The following is a 26,410-nucleotide window of genomic DNA, read 5'->3' on the forward strand; positions in this document are numbered from 1 at the left end:
ACAACCAGTGCACCACCACAACACCCAGCTTATTTATTTATTTATTTATTTATTAGAGATGGAGTCTCGCTGTCACCAGGCTAGGGTGCTGTGGCACAATCTTGGCTCACTGCAACCTCTGCCTCCAGCGATTCTCCTGCCTCAGCCTCCCGAGTAGCTGGGATTACAGGCATGCGCCACCACGCCCAGCTAATTTTTGTATTTTTAGTAGAGATGGGGTTTCACCATGTTGGCCAGGATGGTCTCAGTCTCCTGACCTTGTGATCCACCCGCCTCAGCCTCCCTAAGTGCTGGGATTACGGGTGTGAGCCACTGCACCTAGCCTTAAAATTTTTTTTTTTTATAGAGACAGGGTCTCACTATGTTGCCCAGGGTAGTCTCTGTTGGGCTCCAAGTTATCCTCCTGCCATGGCCTCCCAAAGTGCTGAGATTACAGGTGTGAGCCACGGCATCCGCCTGCCTCCCCACCTGCTTTTTGAAACAGGTTTTCTTGTTTTTTGTTTGAGATGGAGTCTAGCTCTGTCGCCCAAGCTGGAGTGCAGTGGTGCGATCTTGGCTTACTGCAACATCCACCTCCCAGGTTCAAGCAATTCTCCTCCCTCAGGCTCCCTAGTAGCTGGGATCACAAGCATGTGCCACCATGCCTCGCTAATTTCTTTTGTAGTTTTAGTAGAGATGGGGTTTCACCATATTGGCCAGGCTGGTCTTGAACTCCTGACCTTGTGATCCGCCTGCCTCGGCCTCCCAAAGTGCTGGGATTACAGGTGTGAGCCACCGCGCCTGGCCCAAGACAGGTTATTGCTCTTTCACCCAGGGTGGAGTGCAGTGGCATGATCAGGGCTCACTGCAGCCTTGACCTCCAGGCTCAAGTGATCTTCCCACCTCAGCCTCCAGAGTAGCTGGGCTCAGCTGACAGTCCCTTTTATGATCATTTCTTTTATCAACACGCTGTTGCTGGCTTGAATTGTTTCTTTTTAAAATTTCATAAAATAGAGACAAGGGTCTAACTATGTTGCCCAAACTGGTCTCAAACTCCTGGCCTCAAGCAATCCTACTGCCTTGGCCTCTCGGAATGCTGGGATTACAGGCATTAGCCACTGTGCTTGGCCTGTGGTCATGTTTCTTACTTCAGTACTTCAAATGAATTCTACATCCATTCAAGTCACTGAACTGAAAAAGAGCATTGCGGTGTACCAGTGCAGCAGCCAGACCACTTGGCTTGAACTTTGAGCTACCAGTTACTTGCTCTGTGACATCAGTGGCATGTTACTAAACCTCTCTTGTGCCTCGTTTCCCTCATTTGTCATATGAGGGTAATAATAGTACCTGTCTCATTGGGTAAGATTCAATAATTTAATACCTGAAAATACTGAGGACAGTGTGTGGCAGATGGTAAGTCAACAATGGTTGGTTAATATCATTCTGACCGATTCATTTTGGAAATCATGTGTCAAGCCACTATTACCCAAGCTGATGAGCTCAATCACTGAGTAGTTTTAAGTGATGAGGAACATTGAGAAAATACATAGACCACTGTATGCCAATTTAATTACATAGTTCATATAACATGGCTACAAAGACAAATGATATTCCAGTAATGTTAGTGGGTTTGTAGCAATATGTAAGTAAATATCAAAGCCACACCAGAGGGCACAAAAGTTGGATTTATTGTTTCTGACAAGTGCATAGTAATTTTCAGTTTGCTCATGTTCCTAGCATCACAAATCTGAGGTACAATTTTGCTTATCAATTAAAAACATATACTCTGAAAAGTGATTAGGAAGTTCTAAAAATTTTAATCATTTATAGAGTATCTTAAAAATCCTTGTCAAGTAAGATATTAACTTTACCTGTATAAATCTTTGTGTAAAATGAAAAAAAACTCAAGGCATACAAATTTCATTGTGTTCTACATTTTTAAATACCATCCTTCGTCTCCGTTAAAAGATTTTCATCCATTTATTCAAAAACCTTTTAAGTTCAACTGTCCAATTTAAGACAGAGTGAAGACATTTTTGAGTATCTGATCTAAGCATTGTCTTGACTGAAACGAAGTAAGAACTCGATGAGAGTCCTTGTGGGCCTCCCGGTCATGCCTTTCCGGAGATAGGGAACCTCATCTTTGTTGGTCATCACGCCCGCTATGTCTAAATGTGCCCACTTAGGATGAGTCACGAATTCTTTCAGGAATGCTGCAGCTGTACATGCTCCCGCAGATCTGAAGAGAAAGACAAAAAGCACTTTACAACCCCATGTAACTGTGCACTGAGATCCCACATTCTTGTTAAGTATATTCTATATCCAGAGAACAAGAGTCAAGCTTATAGGACCTATTAAGATGCTAACCTATAAGAAGCTTATAGGACCTATTAAGATGCTAACTTTCAGAGTATTTACTTTCACATATTCCTTTAAGCAGTAAAGGATACATTCCATATTCCTTTTTGCTATGGTAATGAATTCCCGTATTTTCCATCTCTTTCCCTTACCATTTACTTAAAATTACTGTTAGATTAGAAACATGCAAAATTTGAGACCTGGTTGAAGATATACTTGAAAATTAAAAAGCTTTAAAAAGCACTACACCAAAAGGATATTAAATAGTTAAACCTTTTATAAGGGGATAAAATTGAAAATAGCTATTTTGGCAATCAAGGATGATTGTATAAATGTACATTTAGCTTATCTTACATACCTATATTTTCCAATGTTGTTAACATCAGCAAGCTGGCAATCTACGACCTGTCTTGTATAATGTTCGAAGAGAGGCATCCTCCAGACACGGTCCCCTGTTTCAATGCTGGCCTAGAGAAGAAACAGGTATGACAGGTGGAAGAGTGGATGAGGCGGTTCTGGGAAATTCATGGCATTAACATGCTCAATGCATGAAGGAAAGTTGTTCTAACCTGTTACTCTAAAACATGAAACTATAAAATAGGATTCTGAATTGTGTCCACTCATTACAAGATTTATTTTAGAACTATAAAAGAAACCAGGAGGCCAGGCACGGTGGCTCACACCTGTAATCCCAGCACTTTGGGAGGCTGAGGCGGGTGGATCATGAGGTCAAGAGATTGAGACCATCTTGGCCAACATGGTGAAACACGGTCTCTACTAAAAATACAAAAAATTAGCTGAGCGTGGTGGCGTGCACCTGCAGTCCCAGCTACTTCTGAAGCAGGAGAATCGCTTCTGAGGCAGGAGAATTGCTTGAACCCAGGAGGCAGAGGTTGCAGTGAGCCAAGATCACATCATGGCACTCTAACCTGGTGACAGAGCGAGACTCCATCTCAAAAATAAATAAATAAATAAATAATAAAAAGAAAGCAGGAAAGCTGTGAAGCAATTTCACAAATCTGTAGGGCATTTTGCTAAAATAATCAAACTACAATTAAAGGCTTTGTGGGTTGATTGGGGTGAAAGAGTTCTTATGTGGCAGGTCACTTCAATGTGACAGAAACACATGACTGGACCTGTATTGCTGAAACCCTGAAACAAGGTGACCACATTCATTCATTCATCATTTACCCACTCACTCATTCATCGTTTAGTGAACTACTGAGCACCATCAGGTGTGCTGAAATACTACTCTCTGAGTCACCCAAGGGCCTACAGGCTAGTAGGAGAAACAGATACATAAACAGACTATTTAACTCACTGGTAAAAAGTCAAAGACCTAAAAGTGAAAAATCAAGAAGCAGCAATATAAGCTGTTATTTTAAGACATAAGTAAATACTAGATGAATCAGCCAAGGGTTGAAAGTGGCTGCCTTCTGGAAAACAGACTGTGGGCTGCTGATTGTTGATTTATGCACATATAACTGAGATTTTTTTTAAAGCTTAAATGATTTTTAAAAGTCAAAACAACAATGTTGTGGGTGCCATGAAAGAGAGGGATAACAGTAATGTGGGAGGCCAGAGGACAGGTTCCTGGCCTGGCCTGGAAGGAGATGATGGGGCTGAGTATTGCAGAGCTGGGAAAACTGGGCTTCACGAATGATGACATATATGAAGGAGAAGCAGTTTAGGGTGAAAATAAGTTTAGACCTTAAACCACCCTCAAGATTATATTTGGGGACATTTTATGTTTGTCCTCCACTAGCACCGAGTAAGCTCCCATTAATTACTAGTTGAATGAGTCAGCAGCCAGCTGGAGCTGTCTAGCAACCACACGGGTACACAGAGGCTGGGGCTCAGGAGAGAGATGGGAGCCATCAGGCACATGTGTTGGCTGGAGCTTCCCTGTGAGGACTGTGTAGAGTAGAAACAGCCTATATCCTTGAACTGAACACCAGCCAAAGGGCAGCCAAAGGGAATAGATGAAGAGATGGACAGGAGAATCACAGGAGAAGGCAGCCCAAGAGAGGATTATCACAGAAGAGGATTATCACATGAACCAGGTATCAGGAGGCCAGAGTCACTTGGCCTGTCACAGAGACAGGCTGAGTTAGGCTAACAGTGGTGTGGACAGTTGAAAACCAATGGCAGTAAGTGAGGGTGTGGGTGTGTGTGTGTGTGTGTGTGTGTGAGGAAATAGGGGCGACTGCTGGGAAGAGGCTGGCTGTGAAGGGTCATGGAGGGAGGCACAGAGCACAGCAGTCTGAAGACACCCTCATCGCTGCAGGGTGAACTCCCTTACATGACTCACGACACACAGTCACAAATGCTGCTCCACAAAGCTGTCTTCAAAGCCGTTTCTACCTCAGGGATTCTAAACTATGACCACAGTGTTCGTGAGACATTTTCACAGGACTCTTGAGGCTACCGGAGGGGAGCAGGGGGCATCATCCCCCGCTTTAGGAGCATTTATGGAAAACCCAATGCCACTGAACTCAATTTATTGCTGCAGTTCATTTTCAATTCAAAGGCAAACCTGCAGCATAAAAATCTCTTTAACAAAGGGTTGAAGAAGTCTATCCTTCTAAGGCTAGAATAATTTATTAACCATCTCTACAATTTAGATATACAAATATCATTCCTACCTCGAAGAGTTTGTTCCAGAGCCAGGACGAATTGGTAAAGACCCCAGTGGCACCGGACCCCAAAGCTACATCCATGGCACCTGTAAAACACAAGCCCTCAGGTCAAGTACAGTCTCTCCAGGCAAAATGGGCTCCTACGCCATGTAGACGGAAACCTTAGCACGTAACCTATTTAATGGCTTCCTCATTTTCAAAAATAGATAAACTTAGAAAATCTTTCCTGTAAATACTTACCATATTGTTATGTTTTTCAAGTCAGAATTCACTTAAATTATTAGGAAATGCACAAAAGGAACCTACTGAATTTGACCAATAATTTCATTGTAGGGATAACTGTTACCTATTTTTGACATTTCCTTCCAGACCTCTAAACCTTTTTTTTTGAGAAAGGTCTCACTGTCACCCAGGCTGCGGTGTAGTGGTGTGATCAGAGCTCACTGCATGCAGCCTCAGATTCCTGGGCTCAAGTGATCCTTCTGCCTCAGCCTCCTGAGTAGCTGGAATTACAGGTACATGCTGCCATGCCCAGCTAATTAAAAATTTCTTTTTGGGCAGAGCACGGTGGCTCACACCTGTAATCCCATCATGGGCAGCTCACCTGAGGTCAGGTGTTCAAGACCAGCCTGGCCAACATGGAGAAACCCCGTCTCTACTAAAAATACAAAAATTAGCTGGGCGTGGTAGTGGGCACCTGTAATCCCAGCTACTTGGGAGGCTGAGACAGGGAGAATCAGCTGAACCCAGGAGGCGGAAGTTGCAGTGAGTCGAGATCACACCATTGCACTCTAGCCTGGGCAACAGAGTGAGACTCTGTCTCAAAAAAAAAGAAAAAGAAAAAAAAAAGGCCAGGCGCAATGCCTCACACTGTAATCCCAGCACTTTGGGAGGCTGAGGCAGGCGGGTCACCTGAGGTTGGGAGTTTGAGACCAGCCTGACCAACATGAGAAACCCTGTCTCTACAAAAAATACAAAATTAGCTGGGCATGGGACGCATGCCTGTAATCCCAGCTACTCAGGAGGCTGAGGCAGGAGAATCGTTTGAACTGCTTGAACCCGGGAGGCAGAGGTTGTAGTGAGCCGAGATCGCACCATTGTACTCCAGCCTCTAGAGCAACAAGAGCGAAACTCCATCTCAAAACAAACAAACAAAAAACAACTATTTCTTGTTGTATAGATGGGGTCTCATGTTGCTCAGGCTGGTCTTGAACTCCTGGGCTCAAGCAACCCTCCCACGTCAGCCTCCCAAGGCACTAGGATTATAGGCATGAACCATCATGCCCAGCCCAACTTCTAAACTTTCATAAGAAACACTTAAGACCATCCTGTACGTGTTCAAGCGTGTATTCCTCCTTTTTTGAGACGGAGTCTTGCTCTGTCACCCAGGCTGGAGTGCAGTGGTACGATCTCGGCTCACTGCAACCTCCGCCTCCCCGGTTCATGCCATTCTCCTGCCTCAGCCTCCTGAATAGCTGGGACTATAGGCCCGTGCCACCATGCCTGGCTAATTTTTTTGGTATTTTTAGTAGAAAGGGGGTTTCACCGTGTTAGCCAGGATGGTCTTGATCTCCTGATCAAGATCCTCACGATCCACCCGCCTTGGCCTCCGAAAGTGCTGGGATTACAGGTGTGAGCCATCACGTCCGCCGTGTTCTTCCTTTTATGGTTTAAAAATTTATTCTATTCCTCTCTGGCTAGGCGCAGTGGCACACGCCTGTAATCCCAGCATTTTGGGAGGCCGAGACGGGTGGATCACTTGAGGTCAAGAGTTCGAGACCAGCCTGACCAACATGGTGAAACTCTGTCTCTACTAACTATACAAAAATCCGGGTGTGGTGGCGGGTGCCTGTAATCCCAGCTACTCGGGCGTCTGAGGCAGGAGAATGGCTTGAACCTGGGAGGCAGAGGTTGCAGTGAGCTGAGATCACGCCACTGCATTCCAGCCTGGGCAACAGAGTGAGACTCCGTCTCAAATAAAAAAAAGAAAAAATTATTCCTTTTTTATAAACAAATGTTTGAAAGTCTTTTTAATGATTTAAAAATAGTCCACTGGATGGAGGTATCATAACTTACATACTACTGGCATTGAGGAATGTAATTTTTCAGCAATTTTAATCACATCTAAGTATTGCTATAAGACTTTGATATTATCACTGCATCATATTTACTTGTTTCATCTTTAGTTTTTTTCTAATTAGCGTATTTTTTAAAAATCAACTTAAAAATCCAGATTTGCAGATCCTCTTGAGAAGAGACAATCAGGTACAGCCATTAGTGCTGCCTCCTTTAGTTGTGGTATTAGCTCTCGGCAGTCTCATTTGTTACTTGCCTGGCCCATCTGTAAGCACTGAGTCAAGGAACACGTCTGCTTCCTATGCATATCCTTAGGGCCCAGAAAGCACACTGCCTGGCATAAAGGAGTTAAGTATTTATTGAAAGGAAAAAAACCCTACTATTCTTCAGTACCAGGACAAGCGCTGAACCCACCACCATCAGTACCAGGACACACATATGGAATGTCAGAGGAGACAGCACTGAAACTGGGGGAAATCTACAGTCTTCACAAGGTGGCATTTGCTCCCTGTAATGCAAAGTATGTCCAAGTTGCTGCTCCTTAAATTCTTAACCATGTCTTTACATGAAACTGCTCATTAGCATCTCTCCCAAGGAAAACTGAAACTTGAAGATACTACTAACTAGTCAGCCCTCCGTTATCCATGTGTTCTGCATCTATGGAGTCAACCAAATGCAGACAGGAAATATTTTGAAGCAGGGGAGATGGCTGCATCGGTACTGAACACACACAGACTCTTTTTTCTTGTCATTATTCCCTAAACAATACAGTGTAATGAATATTTACATAGCATTTATATTGTATTAGGCAGTATAAATAATCTAGAGATGACTTAAGTATACTGGAGGTTGTACATAGGTTATATTTAAATACTACGCCATTTTATATAAGGGATGTGAGCATCGTGGGTTTGGCATCTGAGGGGGGATCCTAGAACCAATCCCCCATGCATACTGAGGGACAATATATACATACCCATTAATACTTTTCAAGTTAGTGGTTTTTTACATAATTATTCACTTGTCCTCAAAATATTTCAATCAACCCCCTAAGAGTCATCTATCAGTTTTAAAATTTGTCACAGAAAAGATGAACAATCGCCTCAAAAAAGAACATGCCATCTTCTCTTAAAGTAATAGAAAATGGCAGGCATAAATATTTAAGGTGGTCCAGTTGGGACACGGCTCTAAAGATGATTTCATTATATATTTAAATAGTTTATTTTCTATAATTCCAGAATTATTACCATCACCCATTTCAGAACTACTAGTAGCAGAGGTATACTTCCCATTTTCCTTTACAAGGCACATTTGGAGCCCTGTGTTGTGATACTCACTGATAGATGTTACCAGAATTGCTCATAGTCTGGAAGAAACATCAAAGCCCCAAGGAAAGTGAGGATAGCACCACAGTCATTCCATACTAAATTATGCCCATGCATTATGAAAATGAAGAGAAGCACCGTGATTGGATGGCCATCCCCGAATATGTCACTGTTCCTACAATCTGGGGTATGGCCTGCCTTTCAAAGGACACTAACATCTGTTCAGTGTCTATGATGTACTGGGCCATGCACATCAACCTGTATCGTCTCCTTTAATCTTCACAGGCATCCTTCCTGTCAACGAGGTGTTGTTATACCCCTTTTATGGATGAGACAACTAAAGCCTAGTCCAAAGTCATGTGTTATTAAAAGTGAGAACAAGTTTTAAAATCAGGTCTTCTATTTCTGAAAGACTGTGTACTTCCTCCTATCAAGAGCCTGAGCTTAGAAACTGGTTCTTATTCTCCTCTTGGAACCCTAGCTTCTAGAACTCAGAAGGGGATCTATAGTATTTGGGGACCATCACCCGGTATGTTCTGAAAGCAGACCCAGGTCACCCTTGGTTACTTAGGACCTTTCCCATCTTCTCAACCCCTCAGACTGAGAAAAAAGTGGGGTAGAATGCTATTAAGCATCTAGGAAAAGTATTTCCCAAGTGGTAATTATGAAAGTTATGTTTAAGTTGTAGAACTTGATGTATCTGATATATCTATCCTCTGTGATTCCTCATTTACAGTAAGGGGGTACCTGCTTCACTGCCGCTGCCTCCCCCAACCCCCCACCCTAGAAGCTCTGCTTTTCAGCTTCAAGTGTTTGCTAAACTGAATAGGTAGACCAAAAACCATGGAAACACTATAATACCAGCTTTGAAAAAGAACTCTTAGCAATAGACTTATGGACTATTTTAGACCTACATATAAAAGGAAACATGATTTCTGCCAAAGTAAAGGCTCAACATGACCAGGGCAAGAATAAAACTAAAGGATAAAAAATGATCTAAATTTTCATCTTAAAAGTGGTAGAGTCTGACTTTAAGATTCAGAAATTAGTCATCCCTTTAGGAATCTATTCCCGGCCCTCCAGGGCTGGTGGTGTCACAGCCTGTACTAAAGAGGCTTTCCAAAAATTCCCTCCAGCCTTTACAGCTCTTCCAGGTAAATGGAATTGTCCCCAGCTACCAATGCTCAAAAGGGATAAAGACCTTGCCTGGCTAACTGACCAGCAGGTGGCACAGCTGGGAGTTCCACCTGAGCCTGGCCTTAAAGCGCAGGCTTCACACTGCGTCACTTGTTAAATGAGGATCCTGCTACCCTGTGAAATGTTTTTATTTCCTTATAACGTCAAGTATAAAAAGTTCCGGTGGGGGGGTGGGAAAAAAAAAAGCTCTGAAAGCTCAGAGGATATCAGATACATTACAATTAGTTATAAAAAGTAAAAAAGAAAGCTATTGACTTGGGGATTTATCATTAATCTTTTCAGATCTGTATCAACAGAAACCATCTCTTAACATCATTTTTTAAAATTTAATTTAATTTGGCCGGGCGCGGTGGCTCAAGCCTGTAATCCCAGCACTTTGGGAGGCGGAGACGGGTGGATCACCAGGTCAGGAGATCGAGACCATCCTGGCTAACACGGTGAAACCCCATCTCTACTAAAAATACAAAAAACTAGCCGGGCGAGGTGGCGGGCGCCTGTAGTCCCAGCTACTCGGGAGGCTGAGGCAGGAGAATGGCGTGAACCCGGGAGGCGGAGCTTGCAGTGAGCCGAGATCTGGCCACTGCACTCCAGCCTGGGCAACAGAGCAAGACTCCGTCTCAAAAAAAAGAAAAAAAAAAAAAAAATTTAATTTAATTTAATTTTTTTGAGAGGGAGTCTTGCTCTGTCACCAAGCTGGAGTGCAGTGGTGCAATCTTGGCTCACTGCAACCTCTGCCTCCTGGGTTCAAGTGATTCTCCTGCCTCAGTCTCTCGAGTAGCCAGGATTACAGGCACGCACCACCACACCCAGCTAATTTTTGTATTTTTAGTAGAGACAAGGTTTTACCATGTTGGCCAGGATGGTCTTGATCTCCCGACCTCATGATCTGCCCACCTCGGCCTCCCAAAGTGTTCGGATTACAGGAGTGAGCTACTGCTCCCAGCTCTTAACATCATTTTTAGATGTCACTCCAGATGGGCTCATCTGGCCCACTTGTTATTTCTTTGTTTAAAGGTACAGCCCAGGCTGGGCACCGTGGCTCACGTCTGTAATCCCAGCACTTTGGGAGGCCAAGGCGGGCAGATCACCTAAGGTCAGGAGTTCAAGACCAGCCTGGCTAACGTGGCAAAAACCCCATCTCCGCTAAAATATAAAAATTAGGCCAGGTGCAGTGGCTCATGCCTGTAACCCCAGCACTTTGGGAGGCCGAGGCAGGTAGATCACCTGAGGTCAGGAGTTCGAGACCAGCCTGGCTAACATGGCAAAAACCCTGTATCTACTAAAAATACAAAAATTCACTGGGTATGTTGGTGCACACCTGTAATCCCAGCTACTTGGGAGGCTGAGGCAGGAAAATCGCTTGAACTCGGGAGGCAGAGATTGCAGTGAGCTGAGATCACGCCGCTGCACTCTAGCCTGGACGACAGAGTAAGACTCTGTCTCAAAAAACAAACAAACAAAAAAGGTACAGCCTGGAATGTTTTAAAACAACAAACCTAATATTCAAAACATTTTACAACTGCAGAACAATTCCTCTGGTGAAAGCTCTTTGAATGCCAATGGACCAAGCCAAATTTTAGCAAAATAACGCCCAAGTATAGTGTGTGAAATCCATGCAACAAACAAGACTTCCTTCAAACAAAATCAAGGCAAGTGCGTGGTCTGACCTGTTAAGGTGGCAGCATTGAGGATGACCTTCGGGTTAAATGTGTGTGCGTAACAGAGCGCATCAGCCAGTACGAGCCTCCCCTCAGCATCAGTGTTATCAACCTGCAGAGGGTCAAAAACAGAAAGGTTAACAGCACCAGTAACGAATATAAAGACTAGACACTTGCAACAGTGTTCGACAGAAAAGCTGGAAAAAGCTACTGTGACGTGTGTCATTATCAAAACCATTCATATACTTCAGTGAGAATAGGAACATATCTAATCGGGAGAGCAAATATTATTTAATAATTCCCCAGCACCTTGGGAGCCAGAGGTGGGCAAATAGCTTGAGCTCAGGAGTTTGACACCAGCCTGGGCAAGATGGTGAAACCCCATCTCTAATTAAAAATAAACTAATACTAATAATAATATAGTAATCCCTGTACCAGAGCTGATGACTAAGGTTGATGACTTTGGAAGCCAAAATAAATAGAAAAATGTCTGGCCCACTTTATCCGTAACTTTGTAACAAGAAGGAGAAAAATGTAAAGATTTCTGCAAATGGGGTTAAAGAGCTTAAGAAGCTACAGCTACATGGCAGTCTCAATCCTAAAAATGAAAACTCTTGCAACTTCAGTAACACTTCCTAACTATATTCCCTTCTTTTAAATAGAGGTCCAGTCATTATGGGTGGCTTGTACACACACGCATGCATGTGCCACATGGAGGACCTGCTGCCACATCCCCTTGAGTGCAGGGCCCATGATGTAGGACAGCGTTTTCCACCTCAACAGCTAAAATGGAAAAAAGTCACTCATAGCACAGGCAGAGCCACAAGATAGCCCACAATTTTACTGCTTTGCCGCACTCTGCAGGGCTGGTGGCAAATTCACCGAAACGTGTGTGTACAGCATACAGGAAGTGGGAGGAACAATCCGTCTGGAAAAACATTCTTCAAAATTTCAAAAAGAGATACTTCTGCCTTTGCAAGAAAAGCTACTCAGGGGCCGGGAAAGGTGGCTCACACCTGTAATCCTTGCACTTTGGGAGGCCAAGGTGGGCAGATCGCTTGAGTCTAGGAGTTCAGGACCAGCCTGGGCAACATGGCAAAACCCTGTCTCTACAAAAAATTAGCCAGGTATGGTGGCATGCACCTGTGGTCCCAGCTACTCAGAACGCTAAGGTGTGAGGATCACCTGAGCCTGGGGGGGTCAAGGCTGTAGTGAGCCATGATCACGCCACTGTACTGCAGCCTGGGTGACACAGCAAGACCCCATTTCAGGAAAGGAAAAGGAAAAAGAAAAGAAAGCCTACTCAGCACTAAAGAAAGCACCCTCCCCTAATATGGTGCTGGGTCTCTGTACCCATCCAAGCCGTGGTTATGCGGCTACCATGGGATTCCTGAGGGATGCCAGATGGGGAGTGCTGTGTCTCGCATTTACAAACCTGGATGGTCTTCCCGTTCCTGGCTCTAACAACATCCCCTGGCTTGTTGGCCTTGCCGCTGGGCATATTTTCACAAAGAGGGGCCAGACCTATTGGAAAGAATATATGAAAGCACACAGTACATGCTGGGTCCAAACATGCCACCCATGGGACAAGAGGCCACCTGTGAGCCATGAGAAGCAAGACACAAAGGCCACCTTAACGCACTGATCAAACATCACCAATGACACAACTGACATGATGTGTCAGCAACAAGATGTACACATCAGCCATGTAGCATTCTTCCCAAAGAAGTCTAACTTGATTCTAATCAAGAAGCAGCAGTTCAAATAAATACAAATTGCAGAATATCACGAAACAAGCCTAGACCCTTCAAAACTGCTAATGCCATGGAAGAAAATAGGAATACGGTCTAGACTCAAGAAATCTAGAGGGACATGGCACCAACGGCAATGTGTGGTCCTTGATTAGTTTCTGGATTCAAAAGCTAAATATAGGCCGGGCATGGTGGCTCATGCCTGTAATCCCAGCATTTTGAGAGGCCAAGGCCGGCAGATCACCTGAGGTCAGGAGTTCGAGACCAGCCTGACCAACATGGAGAAACCCAGTCTCTACTAAAGATACAAAATTAGCTGGGCATGGTGGTATATGCCTGTAGTCCCAGCTACTCAAGAGGCTGAGGCAGAAGAATCGCTTGAACCCAGGGGGCGGAGGCTACGATTAGCCGAGATTGCACCATTGCACTCCAGCCTGGACAACAAGAGCAAAACTCTGTCTCAAAAAAACCCAAAAAAACAAAAAAAAAACCCTAAGTATAAATAAATAAAATGGACGTTTTTTACACAACTGGAAACTTGAATTAGGTTACTGTATTAATCCTTGGAAAAGATAATGGTTTTGTCATTACATAGAACGTCCTTTTTCTTAGAAGACATGTCATGATGTCTGCAAGTGACTTTTAAATAGTTCAGGAAATAAAAGGGCTATGACAGTGACGGAGGGGGGCACGTCTGACAGACCTGTACTCCAGTTCTACCTTCCTTGTGCAATGGACATGACTCTTGGACATTATTATTTAACCTAAGACTCTCTCCTCCTTCCCTGTCTGCTCTGAAATGAGTACGAGCAATGCTTATTATACAAACTCTCACACTGTGCCTGGGAGTTTGTATCTTCCACTACTAAGAACTGCCACATAATGAGCACTTTTTCTGTCCTAGGCACTTTCTGTGTGTTGTGCCATTTCACCGGCCACAATCCTATGAGGCAATGAGCTAGCAATGTCCTGCCACCCCAGCTACCAAGCACATTTCATAATGTCAACTACAAAGTTGACATTATGTGCCCCTGACTGCTAACCACCTTTTGCAGAAGTAAAACAAATCAATTCCAGTTACAGCCCACGGGCTGCAAGATACATTCAGCTCAGTCAGCTCAGACAGTAAAACACTTATCTCAGCTAAATAGCTTCTGCTTGATGACTATTTAAAAATCATTTCTTATATTTTCAGATTAGGGGAAATCCTATTTGTTGTCTCTGTTCTCCCACCTGGCTGGAATCCAGAAGCTCTCTGAGATGTAATCCCTTGCCCCACTTACCTATAATATTAATGGGCAAATTGAGCTTTGCAGCAGACACGATGGCTGAGCATATAGTTGCAGCTCCTCCCATGTCAGCCCTCATGAGGTCCATATTTGCAGAAGCCTTGATGGAGATACCACCACTATGGGGAAACAGACAGTGTGCAATATTAATAGCAAAGAAGATGGCCAAAATTACTTTATTTAAGAAGTACAGCCAGGCACGGTGGCTTACGCCTGTAATCCTAGCACTTTGGGAGGCCGAGGTGGGCAGATCACCAAGTCAGGAAATCGAGACCAGCCTGGCTAACACGGTGAAACCCCGTCTCTGTTAAAATTACAAAAAATTAGCCAGGTGTGGTGGCACGAGCCTGTAGTCCCAGCTACTCAGGAGGCTGAGGAAGGAGAATCGCTTGAACCTGGGAGGCGGAGGTTGCAGTGAGCCGAGATCACACCACTGCACTCTAGCCTGGGTGACAGAGCGAGACTCTGTCTCAAGGAAAAAAAAAAAAAAAAAAAAAAAAAAAATATATATATATATATATATATATATAAACTGAGAGTTAACCGCCACATAAAAGCACCATATATGCCAAAGAAAAGTCAATTTTCTAAATTTAGAATCTGATTTCAACATTTTCAATCATGATAAATTTAGAATCTGATTTCAACATTTTCAATGATGATGGTACAGTCTTTATAAAAGACACAAAATAATTCCAGAAATATAGATGAGTGTCTTAGCTCTTTTTTTTTTTTTGGAGACAGAGTCTCGCTCTGTTGCCCAGGCTGGAGTGCAGTGGCACGATCTTGGCTCACTGCAAGCTCTACCTCCCAGGTTCATGCCATTCTCCTCCCTCAGCCTCCTGAGTAGCTGGGACTACAGGCACCCACCACCACGCCCGGCTAATTTTTTGTATTTTAATAGAGATGGGGTTTCACTGTGTTAGCCAGGACAGTCTCAATCTCCTGACCTCACGATCCGCCCACCTCGGCCTCCCAAAGTGCTAGGATTACAGGCATGAGCCACCTTGCCCGGCCTTTAGCTCATTTTATTTCTACTTGAATGAAATTTAAACAGTGCCACTGGAAACATTACTATATCATAAAATCAACACTGTGCAAATTCCATCTCTTTATTATCTCATTAACTCCTGACACCCACATAGTCTTTTCAGCAAATTTTATGAATTGATCAACTGATGGAACGTGAAGGTCATGAGCTGTGAAGAAAAGCTGATGAGCTCATAGACGACAGGGAGCATTTCTCTCAAACCCACAGAAAGACAGAGGGCTAACATTTCCTTCCAACACCGCACAAGGTGTGCTCTATCCTGCTGATGGCAAAATACAACCTGAATGAGGCACAGGCCCAACGGCTCAGAGACAGTACTTCAGCATGAGAACTGAATAAGGCTGCAATTAGCAAGAAACCAAACTACCTGACCCCAAGAGGCCTCTAACTAGTTAGTGGCTTTTCTGTAGGAGTCCGGAAGCAACATGCTTCCCAGGCCAAGCACAGAGCCAGGGGCTTCAACTCGGAGTTCTAATTGAGATCTGCTGCTCACGTGCCCTGGTGGCTCACTGGAGAGAGGTGTGCCTGCTGCTCTGAAGGCTGCTTTCCTTCAAAAGTAAGTCCTAATTCTCACTTACCTCAGAAGCACTTGTTACTTAGATGGTGGGCATGTTCACCAAGAATTAAAGATGATCCCCTGGCTCAAACAAGAAAAACACATGGGAAAGCCCCATGGACAAAGGGGACACGCTTTTGCATTTGAAGTTTTTCTTCTGTCCACCTGCCACATTTATCTGGGCCTCTTCTGGAAGTTCAGCTCTCTAATTCCTATGACTGTGGTTCTAAGTTAAACTGTGGCCACCAGTTAAAGATCAGCAATCAGCTTTGCTCACTTTTTCAATCTCTCTCAAATCCACCCGCTTATTTTCTATTCAGTCGCCCTCGCTGATGCTACCACCCTCTGTCATTTAGACGTTTGTCAGGTCTCCTTAAAGGGTCTTTCTGTATCAGTCTCACCACTGTCATTTCATTAACCACAAAGACAGCACATTTTTACACACACACAAAATCTATCTCAATCAAACTCTCAGTAGGTTTTGTTGTGTAAAAAAACAAGCAGATACATCAAGTGTGGTGGCTCACGCCTGTAATCCCAGCACTTAGGGAGGCTGAGGCAGGCAGATCACTTGAGCCCAGGAGTTCGAGACCAGCTTCGGTAACATGGCAAAACTCCATCTCTATAAAAAATACAAAAATTAGCTGGGCATAGTGGTGCGCATCTGCAGTCCCAGGTACTCGGGAGGTTGAGGTGAGAGGATCACCTGAGCCCAGGGAGGCTGAGGCTGCAGCAGGCCGACATTGCACCACTGCACTCCAGCCTGTGTGACAGAATGAGACCCTGTCTCAAAAAAAACAAAAAAAACGGACAAAAAACCCAAGCAGATTCTAAAATGTATATGAAAATGCAAAGGATGTAGTCAAAGTCATTCTGAAAAAGAAGAGCAAAGCTGGAGGACTCATGTGACTAGATTTCAAGCCTACTCAAAGCTGCAGTGATCAAGATACTTGGTCTCCAGGCACTGGTGAAAGGATACAGAGTCCAGAGGCAGACCTACAATTATATGGACAACTGATTTCCACCCAAGGTGCCAAGATAGTCCAGTAGGGAAAGGATAGTCTTTTCAACAAACAGTGTTGAAATAAATGAACATCCACATAGGGGAAAAAAAGACAAAAAACAAACCATGTCTTTTCACACCATATACAAAGATTCAAAGTGAATCATAGCCTCAAAAGCTAAAACTCACTTAAAACGAAATATATTTTAAAAACCTTACAACTCTGTAAAGCAAACACTCCTACAAAAAGGGACAAAAGATTTGAATACCTTACTACAGAAGATACACCAATGTCCAATAAGCACATTAAAAAATGTCCAGTTTTGGCTGGGTGTGGTGGCTCACGCCTGTATCCCAGCACTTTGGGAGGCTGGAGCGGGCGGATCACTTGAGGTCACGAGTTTGAGACCTGCCTGGCCAACATGGTAAAAACCCATCTCTACTAAACATACAAAAATTAGCCAGGCATCGTGGTGCATGTCTATAGTCCCGGCTACTCGGGAGGTTGAGGCAGGAGAATCGCTTGAACCCAGGAGGTGGAGGTGTACTCCAGCCTGGGTGACAGAGCGAGACTCCGTCTCAAAAAATAAAAATAAAAAACAAAAAAATAAAAAATGACCAACTTCATTAGTCACTAGAGAAATGCAAATTAAACCACAAAGAGAGATGACTGTATACTCAGTCATTGGTTCAGCTAGAATTATAAAGACTGACAATATCAAATACTGAGGAAGGTGTAGAACAATTAGAATCTTCGTACATTGATGGTAGAAGTGAAAATGTAAACACTTTGGAAAAGTCTGGTAGTTTCTTGAAAGGTAAACACGCAATTATACAACAGAGTGGCTGTTTTCCTAGGTATTTACGCAAGAGTAAGGAAAACACGTCCACGCAAAGGCTTACAGACGCTCTTAACTTTCTTCCTGATAGCCTAAAACTGGAAACAACACAAATTTCCACCAACAGATGAATGGGTAAACAACATTTGGCATTTCCATACAATGGAACACTACTCAGCAATAAAAAGAATGACTGACATGACCAACAACATAGATAAACCCCAGATACTATGCTGCAAGAAAGAAGCATGCAGACATGAAAGACTGCATTTATATGAATTTCCAGAACAGGCAAAACTAGTCTGCAGTAATAGAAACATGATCGGCTGTCTGGAGCAGAGGCAGTGGGAGGATGACTACAAAAAGGCAGAAGGAAATTTCTGGGGGATGATAAAAATGTTGTATTTTCCTGACAGTGGTGAATAGTGCAGAGGAGCAATCATTTGTTTTTTGGTTTTTAAAATCAATCAATCTATTTATTTATTTAAAGATGGTGTTTTACTATGTTGCACAGGCTGCTCTTAAACTCCTGGGCTCATGTAATCCTCCTGCCTCAGCTTCCCAAGTAGCTGAGATCACAGGTGTACACCACTGCACCCACCCGGGTGCACGCATTTGTTCAAACTCACTGAGCTGCTCACGGAGAGGGTGAATTTCACTGTACGTATAAATCTCATATCATTCCGTTTGCTGGAAACCCTTCAGTTACTTCGAACTGTTCTTAGAGCAGAGGCCAAAATCTAAACAGGCCTGCAGCGACCAAGCTTCTGTGTACCTCTCTGGCCGTATCTTGCCCCTTCTGTCCATCACGCTCTTGTGTGCAGGCACACCGGTACTCTTGCCATACCAGGAATTTACCCTGCTCCTTCCCACCTTGCAGCCTTCACCATGTTTCCCTGTACTAGAATGCCTGTCCCTAGTCTCTGCTGGGCTAATTCCTCCTGATCCTTCACGTCTTCAACTAAAACTGACACTGCTGCAAGGAAGCCTTCTCTAAACCCAAAGAAGGTTTTGGATTTTAGGCCTTTGGGTTTAGGCCTCTGTTTTTACTCTCAGCAAAAAATGCAAATGTGGATTTAAATTAACAATAAACTTCACCCTTAGCATAAAAATATTTGTGTCACAATTGGCAAGACATTTAAAAACAGTTTAGGGCCAGGCGTGGTGGCTCACACCTGTAATCCCAGCACTTTGGGAGGCCAAGGTGGGTGGGTGGATCACGAGGTCAGCAGTTGGAGACCAGCCTGGACAACATGGTAAAACCCCGTCTCTACTAAAAATACAAAAAAATTAGCCAGGCGTGGTGGCAGACACCTGTAATCCCAGTTACTCAGGACTAAAAATACAAAAAAATTAGCCGGGCATGGTAGCAGGCCCTGTAATCCCAGCTACTCAGGTGGCTCAGGCAGGAGAATCGCTTGAACCAGGGAGGCAGAGGTTGCAGTGAGCTGAGACCATGCCAATGCACTCTAGCCTGGACAACAGAGCGAGACTCCGTCTCAAAAAAAAAAAAAAGTTTAGGCTGGGTGTGGTGGCTCACACCTGTAATCCCACCACTTTGGGAGGCCAAGGTAGGCAGATTGCTCGAGCTCAGAAGTTCAAAACCAGCCAGGGCAATGTAGTGAGACCTCGTCTCTACTAAAAAAAAAAACAAAAAAAAGTTTAACTTTCCAGATTGTATTTGCTGTATTGTTTTTATGATATACATTTTAGTACAATAGTATAATGCATATAACTTACAAAAAAGCATGCATATTTTGAAAGAGACGTGCTCAAGATCTTTTACCAACGGGCTATACCAGGAAAACCATTTGGAGATCAATGCTTTAAAGGAGAAAATGTGAACTAGGGGGTGGGAGACACAAGAGGACTTTGACCTGCTAACACAAGGAGACCACACTGGTAGCAAGCTATGCCAATGACAGGGGCTTCCTACATCTAGAAGAGTTCCAGAAAGGGCACAAAAATGTACGAGGGGACATCAACATCTTATAGTTCTCTAGCAGCATTTTCCAAAGTAGTTTCCAGGTAACGTGATTCCCAGAAATCAGGGTTCCCTCAAAAGAAAATACAGAAAATGCTATATTCTCTACCCTGAGAAGTCTGTAGTTAACCAAATAAAACGAAAATGAAACCCCTCATGTGTTTCTCTAACCTAGATTTTTTGCTAAGTAGCCCTTTTTACGCCTCATACTCGCTGGCATCCCTGAAACTTGTGTTTGGTGGCAAATGCTTCCCATGGGAAATACCAAACTCCACTGTCTTTCTCAGTTCAGCCTCTCCTTGGTTGACATAACCAGATATAGTTTCCAACTCTAAGAAATAACTTATGGTTGAACCAGATTCATGGGAGCTAGACTGGTCAGCTAAAAGAAGTAATCATCTGAAGCAAGCAAAGGGAAGACAGCATAGTCCAAACAGGGGCATCACCACTAACCTCGTGGAGAATCTCTAACAGCCACAGAGGACAAGCAAAGTGCATGGCAGAAAAATCTGAAGACACTTTAGGCAAAGCACAGTGGCTCATACCTACAACCCCAGCATTTGGGAGGCTGAAGTGGGAGGACTGCTTGAGATAGGAGTTTAAGACCAGTCTGGGCAACATAGTAAGAACTCATCTCTATATTTTTTTTTAAAAAAGGACACACCTGAGTTTGACTTCTGACTCCATTTCTAGTTATGAAACTTTGAACAAATTATTTAAACTCTGAGTCATGGTTTCTTTACCTGTAGAATGTCTACAATACCTAGCCCACAGGGGTATGGTTAGGGCTAACACATGCAAAATACCTTACAGTCTCTGACATATTCTAAGCATTTTAGAGGTGATAGCATAATAAATTTAAAGTAATGTATACCTTCAACCAAACACCATGTTTTTGAATCAAACTATAAACCAGCCAGGCGCAGTGGCTCACGCTTGTAATCTCAGCATTTTGGGAGGCTGAGGTGGGCAGATCACTTGAGGCCAGGAGTTCAAGACCAGCCCAGCCAAATGGCAAAACCCCATCTCCACTAAAAATGCAAAAATTAGCTGGCTGTGGTGGTGCATGCCTGTAATCTCAGCCACTTGGGAGGCTGAGGCAGGCAGATCACTTGAGGCAAGGAGTTCAAGACCAGCCCGGCCAAATGGCAAAACCCCATCTCCACTAAAAATGCAAAAATTAGCTGGCTGTGGTGGCACACGCCTGTAATCTCAGCTACCTGGGAGGCTGAGGCACAAGGACTACTTGAGCCTGGGAGGCGGAGGCTACAGTGAGCCGAGATCATGCCACTGCACTCTAGCCTGGGTGACAGAGTAAGACTCTGCCTCAAAAACAAAACAAAACAAAACAACAACAACAAAAATCAAACAAAAAAAACCCCTATCACCAAGTAATTTAACTGCATACAAATAATTCACCAAAATACAAAGCACAGACACCATAAAAAATACCTGTCAAAGGTAATTCCTTTCCCAACAAACACCAGGGGTGGTTCATTTGCATTGGGGCTGCCTTTGTAGTGAATTTCCAAGAAGACTGGGGGCTCATCAGATCCTTTGGCCACACTGAGGAATGATCCCATTGCCTGTTCCTCAATCCAAGACTTGGGTCTATAGGGCCGAAAGAGGGAAAAATAGTAAATACACTGTTATTTCAAAATAACAGAAAAAGCTCATCACAGTGTGTGGAAACGTATAATATACAAGCTCTTAAACTATACACACATTAAGGTTTCAATTATCAGGTCTCATTATTTGCTTTTTGTATATTCTTGGGCAAGTCACTTGATTCTAAGCCTATCTCCTCATCTATAAAATGAGGTCTGTAACTCTTTCATCGCAAGATGATCGAGTTACTAAGAGAAGTCATGTACGGTACCTAATACAATGTCAACTAATAGTCTACAGTCTATATAATTAATTTCCTCCCTCCAATCTACTCAGATATTTCTACAATTTTAATTTAAAGATGAAGTTAGAAGGCCGGGTGCGGTGGCTCACGCCTGTAATCCCAGCACTTTAGGAGGCTGAGGTGAGAGAACTGCTTCAGCTCAGGAGTTTGAAACCAGCCTGGGCAAAAAAGTGAAACTGTCTCTAAAACAAATAAGGTAAGATATAATAAAGATGAAATTAGAGGCCAATGCAGGAGGATTATTTCAGCATAGAAATTTGAGACCAGCCAAGGCAACAGATTGAGACTCGGTCTCTACAGAAAAAAAAAAAAAGACAAAATTAGCCAGGCATGTTGGTGCATGCCTGTTGTCCTAGCTACTGCAGAGGCTAAGAAAAGAGGCTCGCTTGAGCCCTAGAGGTCAAGGCTGCAGTGAGCCACAATCTCGCCGCGGCACTCAACCGGGGCAACGTAGCAACACCCTGTCTCCTAAAAAAATAAAATTAGGAATAAGCTCTGAGACCACAAAGAGTGCTTAAAGCTAGGTAAGGGATCCATTGCTTTACTTCTAAAAATGAAAAAAAAAACCCAAAAAAAAAAAATTCAACCAACAAACAGCAAACCAAAGCTATATTCCAATGACTGGAAAAAAATAGCCTGTTTATTTGCTTTTTAAGAACTGCTGAGGCCGGGCGCGGTGGCTCAAGCCTGTAATCCCAGCATTTTGGGAGGCCAAGACGGGTGGATCATGAGGTCAGGAGATCGAGACCATCCTGGCTAACACGGTGAAACCCCGTCTCCACTAAAAAATACAAAAAACTAGCCAGGCGAGGTGGCGGGTGCCTGTAGTCCCAGCTATTCAGGAGGCTGAGGCAGGAGAATGGCGTGAACCTGAGAGGCAGAGTTGCAGTGAGCTGAGATCCAGCCACTGCGCTCCAGCCTGGGCGACAGAGCCAGACTCTCTGTCTCAAAAAAAAAAAAAAAAAAAGAACTGCTGAATTCTATCTTTTTAATGTTGTCACATACTGTTTCTCACAGTTTCAACTGTAGCTTGAGGCATCTTTGATTTAAGTGAGAAAACTAATTAGTTCTTACTTGATAAACACAGGATTAGGGGGGTAACAGAATGGAAACAGTCCTTAGTTCAAACTAGAAAACTGATGCCATATTGCTCTTCTTTCTAGGCTAGGAGCACAAAAGGGCTTTGTATTGATTTCTGGCCACAGTAACTAGGCCAAGAAAGAAATCCTATCCTCTTGCAGACCAGCAACAACCACAGCCCAGGAATGCTCCTCCAGCACTTGCCAGCCACTTGTTAAAATGATTAAATGAGGACTGCATCATGGTGGGATGATCAGCACACTTCGAAGGGAAAAAAATTTAAAATTGGAAGATAAAACAGTTTTAAAAATCACTTCCAAAAAAAAAAAAAAACAAAACAAGGCTGTGCAACGTGGGCATTTTAAATCATTAACTCAGTGCTTGACGTCTGATTAAAGTCCTGCCCTTGTGGAAGAACTGCCTGTGTATCTCTGATATACACCAACCTACAACGGAGAGGGCTTAGTGCAGCTATGTCTCAGTTTAACGAGTCATACCCCACCCATGCGTCCTGCCTGGTCTCTGCTGAACTCTTTTCCCTTTTCATGGCTACAAGTCTTGCAACTTCTTCACCTGAACTGCCCTGCCCCACTCTCTTGTGCTGTTAACTTCTAAACAACCTGCAGGACTCGCGTAGGCTCCATAGTCTTTTTTTCTTTTTTGAGACACAGTGTCACTCTGTCGCTCAGGTTGGAGTGCAGCGGTGTGATCTCAGCTCACTGCAACCTCTGTCTCCCAGGTTCAAGCGATTCTTGTGCCTCAGCTTCTTGAGTAGCTGGGAACACAGGCACGCACCACCACTCCCAGCTAAGTTTTGTACTTCTGGTAGAGATGGGGTTTCGCCATGTTGGCCAGGCTGGTCTCGAACTCCTGACCTTAAGTGATCCACCTGCCTCAGCCTCCCAAAGTGCTGGGATTACAGGCATGAACCACTACCCCTAGCCTAGACTCCACATTCTTTTTAAAATTTTTATTTTAGAGATGGGTCTTGCTATGTTCCCTAGGCTGGCCTTGAACTTCTGGACTTGATCGACCCTCCTGCCTGCCTCCTGAGTAGCTGCAAATAGAGGTGTGGACAATTGCAGCAGCAGCTCCATATTCTTTGGCAGTCCCCCTCGTCCCTCTGCTCCTGCAGCACCCTCTGCAAACCCCATTTACCTGCCTATTCCTTCTTACAACATCCTCACTTTCTGCAAGGACAAGGACCACTGTCATGCATCTTTGTATGACAAATTCCAGGCACACCAGAGGAGCTGTCATCACCATTATTTGGTGACCAAAAGAACCTAAACACTGCTATAGATTAAACATATACTAACCATTCCAGAAATTTTATCAAGCTCTAAGTACTGTGCGTTCTATAGACTATAAATTTTTCTTCACTGTCTAAACCATAGGTGCTTTCCTGAAAAAAAAAAGTGAACTGTAATCACAATTAAGTACTAAAGAATTCTTTAAAATGGAAGTACCCTTGGGAAACAGCTTTGACAATAAAGAATTCTTTAGGTCAAACAAATACCTGTTGATTTGTTTTAATCATAAATTCCCAAATGCTCAGAGTTGGTTTGCTTAAAGGGCTGGAGATCCCAAGAGAGCGACGGAACTGGATGAGCAGCCTTTCAGCTCCAACAGCCTCCCACTGACACGGCACTCAGGGCTGCCTGGGAGCACCGATGCTGGAGTCTAGACTAAGGGAATCTACGGGGCAGAAATTCCCATCCCATGTCTAGTGAGGCATGCTGTGTTCTTCATTTGTGTCCAAAAGTGAAGATAGGAAGAATTCACCAAAATAAACCATGTTAAGTTCCTCAAAAAATTAAACAGAGCTACCATTTGATTCAGCAATTTAATTCCTATTCAACCAAAAAGAAAAAAAAGGTAAAAAACAACAACCGGTGTCCATCCCCTGATAGTTTTAGGGGATGGGAAACAGGGAGTAACTGCTAATGGGTATAGGGTTTCTTTTGGGGGTTATGAAAATGTTCTAAAATTGATTATGGTCATGGTAGCAGAACTCTGTGAATATTCTAAATATTAGGCCAGGCATGGGGGCTCATGGCTGTAATTTCAGCACTTTAGGAGGAAAAGGTGCGATTGCTTCAGCCCAGGAGTTCAAGACCAGCGTGGGCAACATGGCGGGACCCATCTCTACAAAAAATTAAGAAATTAGCTGGGCATGGTGGCACACACCTGTAAACCCAGCTATTCAGGGGGCTAGGGTGGAAGGCCGGAGCCCAGGAGTTTGAGCCCATGTTCATGCCTCTGCCCTCCAGCCTGGGCAACAGAGCAAAACCTTGTCTCAAAAAAAAAAAAAAATTGAATTGCACACTTTGCATTGGTGAATTGTATGGTATGTTAATTGTGTCTGAATAACACGGTTATGAAACATATATATACATAGTATATCACGGCACTCTCTCAAAGGCAAGGAAAGATAGAAAGAACCTCAAACTCAGCTCTATTCCAGCTCCTGTGTGGCCCTCCATGGGTCATCTCAAATCTCTGGTCTCAAGTTATTCCTCTAAATAGTGAGGGAGCTGGATTTTAGGATCTCAAGGGCTCCTTCTGGCTGTAACATCCCAAGTCTGTGACACAATCCTGAATTACCTGATATGGACCTCGGTTTTACTACTAGCACTTTTGAGATTCTTCTCAATAATTTCGGCAAATCTGGTTGGCGTCATCTCATTGGCTGGCGTCTCCATCAATTGGCGTGCCAAGTTCTGCCCAGAAGCAAACAGGACTCCTTTCTGCCAGGCCTCCTGATCCCCACTGGCAGAAGAAAGATAAAGTGACTGTCAAATAACCTCTCAAGAATGCCGACTGCCTGCCAACTAGGAGACACTCTTACCTTACAGAAAACAAAAGAGGAAGACTACAAATCAAAAACGATTGGCACTCAGGACCTGGATTCATTTTTCGTGATCCGACCCAGGGCAGCAGACGGTATGGTGCAAACAGCTAGAACACATGGCCACGTGCAGCAGAACCAGAGGGTATCCGGTCAGGCACTTCCCTTCAGAATCCTCAGCTGCATAAAAAAGGGCCTGTGCTGTGGGGTCTTTGAAGCTCTAAATCTACCACATAAATGAAGAGAAGAGGCTTCCACAGAAAGGCACGTTTTGTTCTCCTTCACTGTATCAGGAATGATGGAGCCCCAAGTGCTAACTGCAAAGCAAGCGTACGGCAGTGGCTCTAATGTGGCACTGAAGGCCTTTTTGCCTTCTTTTACCTAAGTCGGGGCTCCAAATTCCAACCCTTCTGTAAGCAGGACCAGCTTTAGAAGAGAAAGGATACAGGCACGTGTTTCACAACCCTGGCTCTTTCTGTGGCAACACAGAGGTGGGTAACAGTAGATGGCCTGGAAGGCCTACCACGTGCCCCCCACTTGATGTGCCCTTTAGGATGATGACACAAACCCCATGAAATCAGTGTTACGACTCTACTAACAAGAGTAGAAAATGAAGCACAGAGATTTCAGTCACGTAACCAGCAAGGTCCCCCAACGAGTAAGTGGTGGAGGCAGGACTTAAGCCCATGCTGACTGGCTGCAGACCCCGCACTCTCCCCCACTCCCCACAGCTGCCAACCCTTGGGCAGTGCCAGGGCCCCCACTGTGCTTGGCACCACCTGCTGAAGGTCTCAGCTTATTTATTCCTGATAGCAGGGACCCCACTAGCTCACAAGGGCAAGGACCAAGCATCCAGAGGCTC

At 44.0% G+C, this 26,410-nt stretch overlaps 1 protein-coding gene across 1 annotated transcript in view; it reads right to left on the reverse strand.

Moving 5' to 3' along the window:
• Positions 1–1,649: 1,649 nt before the first annotated feature.
• The window catches only part of LAP3 (leucine aminopeptidase 3), a 31,551-nt gene continuing 6,790 nt past the window's right edge, over positions 1,650–26,410 (reverse strand). Inside the window, exons 6-13 of the mRNA XM_008017806.3 lie at positions 25,305–25,469; positions 21,158–21,316; positions 14,267–14,391; positions 12,668–12,756; positions 11,242–11,344; positions 4,983–5,062; positions 2,696–2,805; positions 1,650–2,218 (exon numbers count right to left, since the gene is read on the reverse strand). Coding sequence (XP_008015997.3) covers positions 2,029–2,218; positions 2,696–2,805; positions 4,983–5,062; positions 11,242–11,344; positions 12,668–12,756; positions 14,267–14,391; positions 21,158–21,316; positions 25,305–25,469 — 1,021 coding nt within the window. The 3' untranslated portion in view covers positions 1,650–2,028. The remainder of the gene's footprint in view (positions 2,219–2,695; positions 2,806–4,982; positions 5,063–11,241; positions 11,345–12,667; positions 12,757–14,266; positions 14,392–21,157; positions 21,317–25,304; positions 25,470–26,410) is intronic.

The sequence above is a fragment of the Chlorocebus sabaeus genome, chromosome 27, assembly GCF_047675955.1.
Source record: "Chlorocebus sabaeus isolate Y175 chromosome 27, mChlSab1.0.hap1, whole genome shotgun sequence".
Classification (NCBI taxonomy): Eukaryota; Metazoa; Chordata; class Mammalia; order Primates; family Cercopithecidae; genus Chlorocebus; species Chlorocebus sabaeus.